This window comes from Euleptes europaea, chromosome 19 (assembly GCF_029931775.1).
Source record: "Euleptes europaea isolate rEulEur1 chromosome 19, rEulEur1.hap1, whole genome shotgun sequence".
Taxonomy (NCBI): Eukaryota; Metazoa; Chordata; class Lepidosauria; order Squamata; family Sphaerodactylidae; genus Euleptes; species Euleptes europaea.
Window position 1 is genome coordinate 11,657,578 of NC_079330.1, and position 14,130 is coordinate 11,671,707.

Sequence of the window (14,130 nt, forward strand, 5' to 3'; positions counted from 1 at the left end):
GAAGTCATCGCCATGGATTTTATCACCGACCTACCTCCAAGTCGGGGGAAAACGGTTCTCTGGGTTATCACAGACCTCTTTTCCAAACAGGTTCATTTCGTTCCATGTGCAGGTCTTCCTTCAGCCCAGGGCTTAGCTAAACTGTTCATCACGCACGTCCTCAGGCTACACTCGATCCCGAGGAAGGTCCTCTCCGACCGGGGGGTCCAGTTTGTTGCCAAATTCTGGCGGGCTTTCCTAAAGTTAATGGGAGTGGAGGAACAGGGCCTTTCTTCCGCCTATCACCCCCAAACGGATGGTCAAACGGAACGAGTAAATGCGGTAGTAGAATGTTATTTGCGTTGCTATGTAAATTTCCACCAGGACGACTGGGTCGACCTGCTGCCATTTGCCGAATATGCGTACAACAATGCGCCTCATTCCTCTACCGGCTTTAGTCCCTTCCAAGTTATATACGGGACGGATTTTGGCCCTTTCGGTTCTGCCCCCGTCTCGCCAGAGCTCCAGTCTACCCCTGATCTTCAGGAGTGGATTCAGGTGGTTAAATCCACCTGGCCATGGTTGCTCAAAAATCTGGAAAGGGCAAAAAGCAAGTACAAGGAACAAGCAGACAAACACCGGTCTCCGGGATGGGAACTCAAGGTGGGGGAGCAAGTCTATCTGTCCACCAAAAACCTCCGCTCTCTTCGCCCCTGCAAAAAACTGAGCGACCGTTATGTAGGACCTTTCCCCATTACCAGAGTAATCAACGAGGTTACCGTGGAACTGAGTCTCCCTAAGACTCTCAAGGGAGTTCATCCAGTCTTCCATATAAGCCTCCTCAAACCTTATGTAGCAGCTCCCCAGTTCCACCCCCCTCCCGCTCATGAGATTCCTACCGTAGTAGGAGGGGATACCCATTTGGAAATATCCAAGGTTTTAGATTCCAAATGGAAGAAAGGGAAACTGTTTTACTTTGTTCGCTGGAAAAACCTTGGCTCCGCTCATGACGAATGGGTGGCCGCACCCCACATGGCAGCTCCTCGCTTGGTCCGAGAATTCCACCTCGCTTATCCCGATAAGCCTCGTCCTCTCGGAGGGGGGCCTTAAGGGGGGCAGAATGTGAGGGTCTCTGTCTTTGTGTCTCTGCTTTCCATCACCTGCGGTGTTATCAGTGAACTCGTAAAAGCAGTTCACACCTTCTGGTCTCAGGCGCCAGGCCTGATGGCCCATGTATCTTCCCCCCCGCTGTTCTTCCTGCCAGTACTCCCTCAGGCCGGTGCGGCCTTGGAAGTGTGATAGCCGCACCAGACTTCCTGGGATCCGTCTGATGTTTTGTATTATGCCAAGCTTGTAACTTCCCATAACAATAAGTGTGAACCCCAGTGCCCCAGTGCCCTGGAGTCAATATATTCTGTAAACCCGTATAGCCCCTCACTTGCAACTTTCTACCTGTGCCTGTCTCATCTCCTGAAGGCTTCAATAAATCTATTGTTTCTGTATCAACGTCTGAGCAACTGATTTGGAGAAGCAAACTCAGAGAGGGGGATCTCTCACACTTAGTAAGTGCACCAAAGACAAGAAATTAACCACTTAATAAGTGCACCGAAGACAAGGAGCCATGGAACTAGTCCCCCTCCTCATCTGTAGCCCCTTCCCTTTCTGCCTCTTGGGGGTGCGCAGCTTACACCTGCAAAAAGCAGAATGATGAGTGAACAGCCCAGTCTGTCTTATGCCAGGCAAGGCCCTTATTCGTGAGTAGATCATCTGACTGCTGCTTCTCACTTGGATGGCGTCTCCTCTCCAGCTGCTGTAGCCTGGCTGGCTAGGAAGGGTCCTATTTCAAGTATGAGGTAGGTAAGAACCTTCCTAGCCAGTGGTCTACTTGTGAGCCGGGAATGGAATGCAGCACTTACTTGTGAGCAGGCTAGCCATCCTTTCTAAGCCAGCAGATCCACTATTTTGGACAGGGTCTGCTCTCTGGAAGGTGAGTTTCCTTTTAAGAAAGGAATTAACTTGCATGCAGGATGTTAATCGAATCCACATGGGATTCAGTACAACGGGCTCCCCATTCTTCGGAAACGTATCCTGGGGGAAACACTGGCATGTGAATGCACCAAAACGAACTGACAAAAATTCAGATGTCTAAGAGATTTTTGACTTTTTTTTTTGGTGTGTGGAAATAAATTAATCTTTAGAATAAAGCACATATGCAGAGTTCTGTTGCCTTCACCCCCACTTCACAGACGCTCTAAGCTATGGCTTTGCCTTGAAAAGTCAATAAACGGTGAGATTCTGGTTTAAAAGCGGCAATATGAAATCACCCAGTCTACCTGAAAGCCAAATGTAGCAGGCATGATGATGATTTCTGTGGGTAAGCCTAACCTAAAACAAACCCTCCACTTGGAAGCTGCTTTTCACCTAAAATACGCCTAGCAAAAGTAAAGGGAGCCATGGCCAGGTAAGTGCTTTAAGTGGAACATCAAGATGCCACAGCCAAGGCTCGAGGGAAGCGGATCGGAGCTCATCCCACCGCCACGTTTCTCCAGGAGCGAAGCAGGGCTGCGGCCTCCCAGAGGTCTTCGTACTCCAGGTTGGCCAAGAAGCATCTCTGCAGCTTGGTTTCCACACAGTTCCCATCCCCGAGTCCGTCCATCAGTAAGGTGGCTGCTGATTGGTGAAGGAGCCAGCCAATAATGGCGTCGAGCCGCAGGTCCTTGAGGCTGAGGATGCCTTCCCCCCACAGGCTCAGGTGAAGCACGTTGGCCGCAACTCTGGCCGAGGGTCTCTGAAAGAGAGGAATTGGGGAATGAATGGGTCAAACTGAAATTGCTGGGGGAGTGGGGGGTTAGGATGCTGGGCCACAGTCGGGGAGTTGGAGGCAACCTGACGGCACTTAATATGCACACAGCGAGTGCCATCATAAAAGGCTGCCAATTTAAGAAATATGTACACAAGTTGGAACGTGTCCAGAGAAGGGCAACAAAGATGGTGAGGGGTCTGGAGACCAAGTCCTATGAGGAAAGGTTGAAGGAGCTGGGTATGTTTAGTCTGAAGAGGAGAAGACTGAGAGGGGACATGATAACCCTCTTCAAGTACTTGAAGGGCTGTCATATAGGGGATGGTGCCGAGTTGTTTTCTGTTGCCCCAGAAGGTCAGACCAGAACCAACGGGTTGAAATTAAATCAAAAGAGTTTTTGTCGTTAGGAAGAATTTTCTAGCAGAGCGGTTCCTCAGTGGAACAGGCTTCCTCGGGAGGTGGTAAGCCCTCCTTCCCTGGAGGTTTTTAAGCAGAGGCTAGATGGCCATCTGTCAGCAATGCTGATTCTATGACCTTAAGCAGATGATGAGAGGGAGGGCACCTTGGCCATCTTCTGGGCGTGGAGCGCTTTTTGCAGGCCGCCGGCTTCTGGGTTGGTGAGAAAGGGGATGCCTAAAAGCGCTCAGGAAAGCGTTCTCACCTTCTTGGGATATCGGCAAAGCAGCGCCTTGACAAGTTTCTTCACTTCTGGGGGTGCCATCTCCGGCAAGGGTGGCAGCTCCTCCTCCCGGTAACTCCTACTTTCAAGGGACGATCGTCCACTGCCGTAGAATGGGTTGCGCGCGCCGAGGATCTCGTACGCTATCGCTCCAACCGCCCAGGCATCTGTTTTGGTGTAATCGATCACGACGCTGGGACCGGGGGCAGCCGTGAGCACCTGCAGAGAGAACGGCCAGGGAGAGGGGTTGTACAGGCAGAGCTAAGCACGGCCAACTGCACGCTGATGTAATCCTGGGTCGGTCCACGTGCTCCCCAGAGCAAGATCAACCGCGCCTCTCTGGGTGGGGAATGGAGTTGAGGCCGCCTTGAAAGCCAGCCCCACACTTATGGGTCAGGAGGTTAATCACACAAACTACCTGCCTGGCAGGCAGGCATTCAAATCCTGCAGCTCCTGTAGCTGGTCAAAATCCTCCTTGCCCCTTGCTGTGCTTCTCAAGCCAGCTCTAGCGTGGGCTTCAGCCTCTACTGCCTCCACGCATCGCCCTAAAGAGTTCAAATGGCCAAGGCAGGACGCCAGCTCTCTCTAGAGTTTCCGATTCCCTTACAAGCTTCAGCCTGTAATTTTCTGAACTACAATCAAGTCCTGTTCCGTTTCTAGAAGCCTGCACCAGAGTGCGGTGTGCAGAGATGCCATGTACTCAAGAACAGCCCCGAAGATAGCCAGGATTTACCTCTGGTGCCATGAGGCAGCTGTTGCCGCCGCGATCCACGTACCAGCTGGTAAAAGGCAGCCTCAAGCCAATTTTGTCATCGGCCAAGCAGCAGCCGAAATCTGTGATCACCACCCACGGACGTCCCGCTGCAAGCAAGAGAGTAGATGTCAAGGCAGGGCACGCAGGGCATCTGGTCGCACAGAAGTGTGACCTTCTGTCTTAGAATGGGCTCTACCCCCCACCCCCTGCAACTGGAGAACAGGCGGTGTCATTTCAGGGAAACTGGGACATACCAGGATCAAATTCGACAAGGACGTTGTCCGACTTCAGATCCCTGTGAGCCACTCCTTGTCGAACGAGGTGGTCCACCCCTTCCAGCAACTGCAGGATCATCATGGTGCCCAGGCGGGCATCGGGAATCCTCTCTCGGAGATACTGGCGCAGAGTACATGGATAGCTGGGCAGGAAAAGCAGGAAGGAAGCTCACTGCAGATGGGCATTTGACTCCAGAATGAAAACCCAAGACTGTCTGAACTAGAAGATTCTGAGTCCGAAGAGTCCGAAGGGTCCAAACAGGCCATCTAGTCCGAAGGGTCCAAACAGGCCATCTAGTCCAACCCCCTGCTCAATGCAGGATCAGCCTAGAGCATCCCTGACAAGTGCTTGTCCAGCCGCTGCTTGAAAACTGCCAGTGAGGGGGAGCTCACCACCTACCTAGGTAGCTGATTCCACTGTTGAACAACTCTTATTGTAACAATTTTTTTCCTAATAGCCAGCACCTTTCTGCCTGCAATTTAAACCCTGCTGCCAACAAGAACAGCTCCCTGCCCTCCTCTAAGTGACAGCCCTTCAAATCCTTCAATAGAGCAATCATGTCCCCCCTCAACCTCCTCTTCTCCAGACTAACATTCCCAACTCCCTCAGCCTTTCCACGTAGGGCTTGGTCTCCAGGCCTCTGATCATCCTTATCGCTCTTCTCTGTCTCTATCCTGACTGCCATCATGCTGCTTCCTATTCCTTCCTTGAAAGAACAGGCTGTTAATAGTCTGTGCACAAACAGTGGATGACATCAGGCGGGAAAATAACCATACCACTCGGGTGGCTGAAATGTGGGAGATCCTTGAAGTGAAAGCAGCCCTGTTGTTTGGTTTCCTGCAGAATACAGATCTGCACAGTGCCGATTGGGTAAACCTTGTGTCAGTCACCAATCAACACTGCCTACCCCGGAACACAGCTGTGTGCAGCCCTTACTGCCTAGCTCCTGTGTCATGCCCAACACCATCTCCCTACCTCCCTCAGAAAAGGGAGGGAGCAAAAGATTGTGGGAAGGGTAGAATGTGATGGGATATGGTGTCTAGGAGTGAGTCATTACAAGAATGAAGGCTTGGGGTGGGGAATAGAACTGCATCACCTCCTACAGCAGCGTAATGCAATCTCAAGCCACTGTCCTTGGAAGCAGAGGCCAAGTTGTTGTTCAAAATCAAGTTGTTCTTCAAATTCACGAAGACTAGAAGCTTGGCGTGCTCACAGGCATGAGCCCTACTCTCTTCTTGTCTTACTTTTTCATCACCAGGAAGAGGGTGCGGCTGTGTCCAATTCCAGAGGGATTCAGAGTGGCAGGCAGAACATCCGGGTAGTCTACTGTTGCGCCAGGGAGCAGTGGGACGTGAGATGTGAACGCCCGGAGCACCTGGACGATGTTTGGGTGGGGTTTCAGCCGCTTCTTCCCAAAGCTGGGTTTCCTGTTTCAAGATAGTTCATTTATTGTGACAGAATTTTGTTCAACTGGCAACATGCTGTGAGTCTTTGTTATGCATGTTCTCTTAACCACGCCCCCCCATGAGGTAGGCCCCAGTTTTTCTAGTTCAAGAAGAGAAACTGAGGCAGGAAACTTGATGGCCGAGACGCAGCTTTAAAAATTGGGCAGGAGGAGGAGGAGATCACCCCTTCCCTATTTTCGTGATGTCAGTCACCTGCCCAAAACTGCAGGGGAAACAAACACAGCCAACTGTGTGCATTCGTTTCTCTGGCTGATTTTGAAATCCTACCTGAGGCAGGCGACAGCTCCAAATTCTCCAGACAAAGCAGAGCCCTGGGCCGGAACAAGTTCCTGAGACATGGTGCGGAGGATGCCTTCACTTGAGGAACCGGCCTAGGAAAGCAGGGACAGAACAGAGGGAATTAGTTTCTTTGGGTTCAGATTCCCCAGATAAATCCTTTTCCACCCTGCTTTGAGGATTTCATTCCAGTTTCTTTCAACTTTCTAATTAAAAAAAACACAGAGATCTAAAGTAAACCTACAAGATTTTTCTAAGTTGCAAACCCTAGACTGGATCCTCACCGAAATGTTCCACATCATTTTGATAGCAAGTGGGAAGCTGGCTTTCCAGTCATGGTCTTGGCGAGCATCCACAGCCTGGATATCAGAATCCTCATGCTGATTACAATCTTCAGAGTTTTGGTCAACAATTGCTTTGGAAGAGGCAGATGAAGGAATTGTTGCTTCGTATACTGCAGCGCTGCAGCCTTTGCCAATGGGCTGGCCGATGGAGTACTCTTCCAGTTTGAAGCCCCGCTGGTGGAATAAGCCCAAAGGATCTTTCTGGATCCTCTTCCTTCGGATAAAGATCGTCTGGGGAAAAAACAACAGATAACTTGGTCACAAAGTTATCCTTACAGTATTCATAAATGCTGTGCTGGTGACAAAAAACTGATATTAAAAGGGAAGAGCAGTCAGTCCCACTGATATCTTCCTTGCCATACCTTATAGCAGAAAGTTCCAAGACATATAGTCAGATCCCAACTGGACCAGACCTCAGGGTGATCTATGCCAGCATCCCAGCCGACCAGATGTTTCAGGGAGGCCCATAAGTCAAGCCCTCCTGTTATATTTTGTCCAACTGGCATTCAGAGATATACTGCCTCTGAACATGGAGGTTCCATCTAGCAATTATGGAAAACAGCCTCCAAGTGTGCTAACTCCCATTAATTTTCCCAATCCCCTTCTAAAACCCATCTGAACCAGTGGCCATCTCTGCATCCTGCGTAGTGGATTCCCTTAGTCAATTATGTATTATGGGAAGTATTTAATGGTGCTAGCTTGGTACAGGTGGAAGGGAAGCCCAACCCTAGGGATCCAGCATCTGGGACTCAAGAGGTATGCTGCCTCTGAACATGGAGGCTTAATTGAGCTGTCACACACAATAGTTGTTGATAGGTCTGACCTTCACTATATTCTTCCCAACATTAAAACTGGTATCCGTAACCATATCTGATAGCAACAAGTTCCTTAAGTACAGTGAAATAGTCCTTCCTTCTAAAGCCATCTAAGGAATTGGTCTACATTGCCACAACTTGTGGCAGTGAGTTCCATAAGTTCATTGTGTGTTATGCAAGGGGGTTTTCATGGCACAGTGGGGATTTAAACTTGGGTCTCTCAGATCCTAATCTGATTCTCTAACCACTGGTGGTGGAAAGTGCTGTCAAGTTGCACCCGATTTATGGTGACTCCATAGGGTTTTCAAGGCAAGAGATGAACAGAAGTGTGTTGCCATTGCTTGTCTCTGTGTAGCAACCCTGGATTTCCTTGGAGGTCTCCCATCCAAGTACTAACAAGAGCTGACCCTGCTTAGCTTCTGAGATCTAACAAGATCAGGCCAGCCTGGGCCAACAATTATACCATGCTATATGTGGCTTTCAGTCTTCAAAGCTCTCCACATATTCAGCTTGTTGTAGTCCTTACAGCAGCTCTGTAAGATAGGCCAGTGTTATCATCCACATTACAGATGTGGGGAGGATTGTGTGGCTTGCCTGGGGCTACACAGGGAGCGTGTAGCAGAGGTGAGAGTTGGACCCTCCAGAATGCAGCTAATTCTCTTATGGGTGGGTGTCAAGTGCGGTCATGTTGCAGCTAACTTATGGTGACCCCATAGGGTTTTCAAGGCAAGCGAGAAGCAGAGGGGGTTTGCCATTGCCTTCCTCTGCAAATACTTCCTTGGCAGTCTCCCATCCAAGTAAGGACCCTGCTTAGCTTCCAAGATCTGATGAGCTCAGGCTATACTCCTAATTCTCTTAGCTGCTTCCTAACACCAATTCCCCATGTCACCAAATGGCTAAACGGATCCTCCATATTTGGAGGCAATATGCCTCTGAATACCAGTTGTTGGAAGGCAATAAAATAACACTCTTCTGGCCATTTATTCATGGAAGGTTTTGCATTGGATTTGTCACTCTATAGATGCACATTTCCCTAATCTGAATTCTCAAAACTCTGCATGGCGGCTTATTGTTGAGTTTTGAGAATATGGGTGGGGAAAAAATGCATCTAAAGAGTGGCAAATCCAATGCAAAACCTTCCATGAATAAATGGACTGTGTGTGCCCCTGCTTCTAGGCTTTCCAGAGGTATGACCACTGCGGGGAAAACCAAACAGGATGCTGAACTAGACAAACAGTCTGATACAGCAGTTCTTCTTACATTTGTTTGTTTATTATTCTGGTAGGGGGCAGAGCTATTTACAGCTCTTATCTATATCATATAAATTAACTGATTTTCCATATCATATATATATACCCATATCTATATCATGTAAATTAACTGTTAACGCAAATGTTATAAAAAATTTAAAATACAGGCGCTGGAAGGGGGACAAAAAGCTGTTAGCCAAGAGAGCTAAATGGAGATGCCATGCTCGGAGGCAGTCTACCTCTGCCTACTCACAGGCTAGGGATAAGTGGCGGAGACAGGGCTGTTGACTTCACGCCTTGCTTTTGGGATTTCCTTGGGTAGCCACTGTGTCCAACAGGATGCTACCCATCAATTTATTTCATTGTGAAGACTGGATGGCCTGATCCAGCTAAATGGAGATGCCATGCTCGGAGGCAGTCTACCTCTGCCTACTCAAATGCTAGGGATAAATGGCTGAGACAGGGCTGTTGACTTCACGCCTTGCTTTTGGGATTTCCTTGGGTAGCCGCTGTGCCCAACAGGATGCTACCCATCAATTTATTTCATTTTGAAGACTGGATGGCCTGATCCAGCTAAATGGAGATGCCATGCTCGGAGGCAGTCTACCTCTGACTTCACGCCTTGCTTTTGGGATTTCCTTGGGTAGCCACCGTGTCAAACAGGATGCTGCCCATCCATTTATTTCATTGTGAAGACTGGACCGGCGCTAGACTGGATGGCCTGACCCAGCTGGGCTTTTCATAGGTTACCCCCCACCCCCCACTGGAAAGATACTCCCAACTAATATGGGGCGGGGGTGCATTTCAGCCCCACCGCTGTTCCCAACCAATGCCCCCAACCCCGCTCTCCTGGGCCTGCCTCTCCCCGTCGCCACGGCAACGCGGCCTAGCTCGCCCTCCCGCACCTGGATGTCCTTGCAGGCCTCGTCCGCCTGCCTCCGCTGGGCCAGCGCCGGCTCGAGCAACGCCAGTCCGAGGCTGAAGGCCAAGCCCAGGCGGGGGCGGGGGCGGCAAGGGCCGGCTATCTGCCGAAGCGGCACCCGCCGGAGGCCCAGGCGGGCCGCGGCCTCGCGTAGGAAGCCCCCGCGGGACGGCGGCGGCGCTTGCGGGCGGAGGAGGGCGAGCGGCAGCGGCGGCGGCCCAGGGGCGGGAGGCGCCCGGCAGAAGCAGCGCGACACCAGCCCTCGGGCCAGCCGCAGCCCCTGGCCCAGCGCTTGCCGCAGCGCCATCCCGCGTCAGCCGCCGTCCCCGGCTGCTCGGCGGCTCCCCGGCCGCGGCTTGTCGTTGTTGTGGTTGTGACGCCACAAGGCGGGCAGGCCTTGGCCCTCGGCCCAGCCGCGAGAGCGAGACAGAGAGCGGTTGGATGAGGCCCCAAGCCGTCGAGCCCCGTGGCGCAGAGGGTTAAGTTGCAGTACTGCAAGTCGAAAGCTCTGCTCGCGGCCTGAGTTCGATCCCGACGGAAGTCGCTTTCAGGTCGCCGGCTCCAGGCTGACTCAGCCCTTCCATCCTCCCAGGTCGGTCAAATGAGTGCCCAGCTTGCTGGTGTGACGGCAGGTAGACTTCCCCTGGCTATGGAAGATCCACTGATTTAGCAATTTGTAATAATCTCTTTTCCTTTCTGTAAAATGTATTAGGGCAACCAGGGAATAGCTTGTTGCTGGGCAGAATCTCCCTGTGTGTCTGTGAGCTAGTAACTGGGGTAAGAGTCATGGAGGGTTACAGTAAACCATAACAAGAACTGGGTGAAACTATTACTCCACTGCCGCCTCGATGTCTGGAGTGTTATCAGCCTACCCTGAATGTTGATGGGTTGTCATATCTTGAATTTGGATAAATATCCCTTCCTCAGTATGATCGGGGCTCAGAGATTTTTACTCAGTAGAGTGCTCTGGGTCGCAGCTGCCAGAATAAACTGTTTTCTTGAATAACGATCTGCAGGTCTCTCTCTCCCCTCACGAGCCCCCGTTTGCCGTATCACTGGGGATAAAATGTAGACGACTGGGGAAGGCACTGGCAAGCCCCCCCTGCAAACGTAGTGAGACAGCAAGGTAGGCTTCCCCTGACTATGGAAGATCCACTGATTTAGCAATTCGTAATAATCTCTTTTCCTAATATTGTCGAAGGCTTTCACGGTCAGAGTTCATCGGTTCTCGTAGGTTATCCGGGCTGTGTGACCGTGGTCTTGGAATTTTCTTTCCTGACGTTTCGCCAGCAGCTGTGGCAGGCATCTTCAGAGGAGTCACACTGAAGGACAGTGTCTCTCAGTGTCAAGGGTGTAGGAAGAGTAATATATAGTCAGAAAGGGGTTGGGTTTGAGCTGAGTACTGTCCTGCAGACGTAATGTGCTAATCATTGTCCTGTAAGTATCAAGATAATGTGCTAATGAGAGTGTGGTATGTTAATATGGAAGCATTGTGTCCTGAAATGATCTGGTAATGTGTGAAATCCAAAGCTAATCTGCATGGCTATTGTTGACTGTAGCCTTTGTTAGTCTGGAGGTTTTTCAGGGCAGGAAGCCAAGCCTTTTCCTTTCTGTAAATGTATTGAAATGTATTAGGACAGCAAGGGAATAGCTTGTTGCTGGGCGGGATATCGCTGTGTGTCTGTGTGCTAGTGACTGGGGCAAGAGTCACAGAGGGTTACAGTAAACCATAACAAGAACCGGGTGAAACTGTTACTCTGCTGCCGCCTCGATGTCTGGAGTGCTATCAGCCTACCCTGAATGTTGATGGGATGTCATAGCTTGAGTTTGGATAAATATCTCTCCCTCGGTACAATCGGGGCTCAGAGATTTCTGCCCATTAGGGCCTCTGGGTCAGCAGCTGCAAATAAACTGTTTTCTTGAAATAACGATCTCAGGTCTCTCTCTCCCCCCACGAACCCTTGTTTACCACATCAGTAGTCTGCCTAGTAAATGCCGGGATATGACATCACCCCATGGGTCAGCAATGACCCGGTGCTTGCACAGAGGACTACCCTTAAAGGGAGCCCCATGGCGCAGAGTGGTCAACTGCAGTCCTGCAGTCGAAAGCTCTGCACGCCACCTGAGTTCGATCCCGACGGAAGTCGGTTTCAGGGAGCCGGCTCCAGGTTGACTCAGCCTCCCATCCTTCCGAGGTTGGTCAAATGAGTACACAGCTTGCTGGGGATAAAATGTAGATGACTGGGGAAGGCACTGGCAAGCCACCCTGTAAACGTAGTCTGCCTAGTCAATGCCGGGATATGACATCACCCCATGGGTCAGTAATGACCCGGTGCTTGCACAGGGGACTACCTTTAAAGCAGGGGTGGGGAACATCAGGCCCGGGGGCCGTATAAGGCCAGAGAAATCATTTGGTCTGGCCCTTCGTGGGTCCGGGGAGATCTCTAGCTCAGAAGGATCTAAGACTGGCAATCCGCCCCCTCCCGCGGATAGGAATAGCCTCTATTCAAGGCAGTTTTTTTTTTGCTGAGAAAAGGAACCTTTCCCCCCCCCTTGCAGAAGAGTCGTTAGCTATGGAGCTGCTAGGACTGCCCAAGAAACTGGGTTAACCCTTTCCCACCCGGGCCATGGAGAAACGTATTCCCTCTGTACTAGAAGAGGGCTGGGGGCAGAAGTGGTGACAATGAGGGGGTTGAAGGGGGCAGGATGTGCAGGGGGGGGAGTTTTAGCCAGTGTGTCCTCATTTCATCCCTGCAGGCAGAGGTAGCAGGAGCCGGCTGTAGAATCCAGCCCCGACCCTGTGGAGCAGGAGCAACTCTGGCATGCAGCTGGACAGCTACGCCCGGCTGATGCAACAGACCATCCTGTGCCACCAGGTGGACGAGTGCACCGCCGGTTGGATCCTGCCTGCCCACATGTCGGGCGGGGGGGGGTCATCTGGGAGAACAGCCTGCTTGGGGCTTGGTCGGCTAATTTTTAAGTTGATAATTTTGTATGGCCTGCTAATGATGTTATAAATGTCCAAATGGCCCTTGGCGGAAAAAAGGTTCCCCACCCCTGCTTTAAAGGGAGCCCCGTGGCGCAGAGTGGTCAGCTGCAGTCCTGCAGTCAAAAGCTCTGCTCACCACTTGAGTTCGATCCCGACGGAAGTCGGTTTCAGGGAGCCGGCTCCAGGTTGACTCAGCCTCCCATCCTTCCGAGGTCGGTGAAATGAGGACCCAGCTTGCTGGGGGTCAAGGGAAGAGGACTGGGGAAGGCACTGGCAAACCACCCCGCAAACCAAAGTCTGCCCAGGAAACGTTGAAATGTGACGTCACCCCATGGGTCAGGAATGACCCGGTGCTTGGTGTAACCCTGCCAATATTGTGGGCTTTAGGACTCGGGGGGGGGGGGTCACTGAGCATGGGCAGTTAGGTAGGTTACTAACTGCAACTGCCACACCCCTCAGTCAGTTGGGCTGGCTAGGAAGAAGGAAGCCGGAGTTAAACGGAGGGGATTAATCATTTCCCTTCACAGGTCAGACTGGGGAGAGAGAGAGAAGGCCTTCAGCATCTTCAGCAGCATTCATCGAGAAAGTAAAGGGAAGCAACAACCCTGCAGTTAAACTTTAAGCTGTGGACTTTTCTTTCTCTCCTTGTTATTGCCCTTGGTGTTGTTTACCAATGTACAGTGTGCCCTTCCTGAAGGGCACTGAAGATTTTGTGTATTGTGTTTGTGTTGGTAATTGTTCGGTTACTTGAAGTTATATGTTGTGCTGTGATATTAAATGTTTTGCTATTCTGTTGTAAGCAGTTTCACATCTGTCCCCAAGTAGTGCTGTCATTTTATTGAATTCAGAAAAAAAAACCTTATCCTCTAGTGGGGATTTGTATCAACAGGGTTACACTTGCACAGGGGACCTTTACCTTTTTAAGCTGTTGAAGGTAATGGGGCCTTTTCTATGCCCAGCTGTCCTTTGTCAACGACGAACTGCCGCTGTTTTTTTTGTGTTGAATATATGCTATATGTAGTAGAAAAGGGCAAGAGTCCAGTAGCCCCTTAAAGACTAACAAGAATATTTTCTGGCAGGGTGTGAGCTTTCGTGAGCCACAGCTCACTTCTTCAGATACAGCTAGAATGTGAATCCATCTGTCTTTAAGCAGAGGAGAGTGAATTCAGACAAGCCTTAGCATGTAAATGTTAACAGTATGTACATGTGAATAGCATATCACTCCTAATCCCATCACGCCTGCTATTCACATGTACATACTGTTAACATTTACATACTAAGGCTTGTCTGAATTCACTCTCCTCTACTTAAAGAGAGATGGACTCACATTCTAGCTGTACCTGAAGAAGTGAGCTGTGGCTCACGAAAGCTCACACCCTGCCAGAAAATATTCTTGTTAGTCTTTAAGGGGCTACTGGACTCTTGCTCTTTTCTACTACTGCAGACAGACTAACACGGCTACCCACTGTGAATTATCTTGGAGAAAAGGGATGCTTTGGAAGGTGGGCTTTATGATGTTGGTCCATGCTGAGGTCCTTTCCTTCTAGGGATGCCAGCCTCCAGGTGGGACCTGGGGATCC

At 50.7% G+C, this 14,130-nt stretch overlaps 1 protein-coding gene across 1 annotated transcript; it reads right to left on the minus strand.

Moving 5' to 3' along the window:
- Positions 1-2,503: 2,503 nt before the first annotated feature.
- PINK1 (PTEN induced kinase 1) lies at positions 2,504-9,868 on the minus strand. Its single transcript, XM_056865553.1, has 8 exons — positions 9,545-9,868; positions 6,515-6,805; positions 6,222-6,325; positions 5,733-5,915; positions 4,467-4,630; positions 4,192-4,319; positions 3,441-3,677; positions 2,504-2,767 (listed from the first exon to the last, which is right to left on the minus strand). Exons 1-8 carry the CDS (start codon positions 9,866-9,868, stop codon positions 2,504-2,506), a joined length of 1,695 nt encoding a protein of 564 aa, XP_056721531.1.
- Positions 9,869-14,130: the final 4,262 nt, after the last annotated feature.

Bases quoted from the DNA above. Each gene is read 5' to 3' on its own strand.
- PINK1 (XM_056865553.1), bottom strand. From the start codon at position 9,868: ATGGCGCTGCGGCAAGCGCTGGGCCAGGGGCTGCGGCTGGCCCGAGGG. The intron at 4,320-4,466 runs GTATGTCCCAGT...TCTTGCTTGCAG, and splicing joins CCTTGTCGAATTTGATCCTG to CGGGACGTCCGTGGGTGGTG. The intron at 3,678-4,191 runs GTAAATCCTGGC...TTCTCTCTGCAG, and splicing joins GCTGCCTCATGGCACCAGAG to GTGCTCACGGCTGCCCCCGG.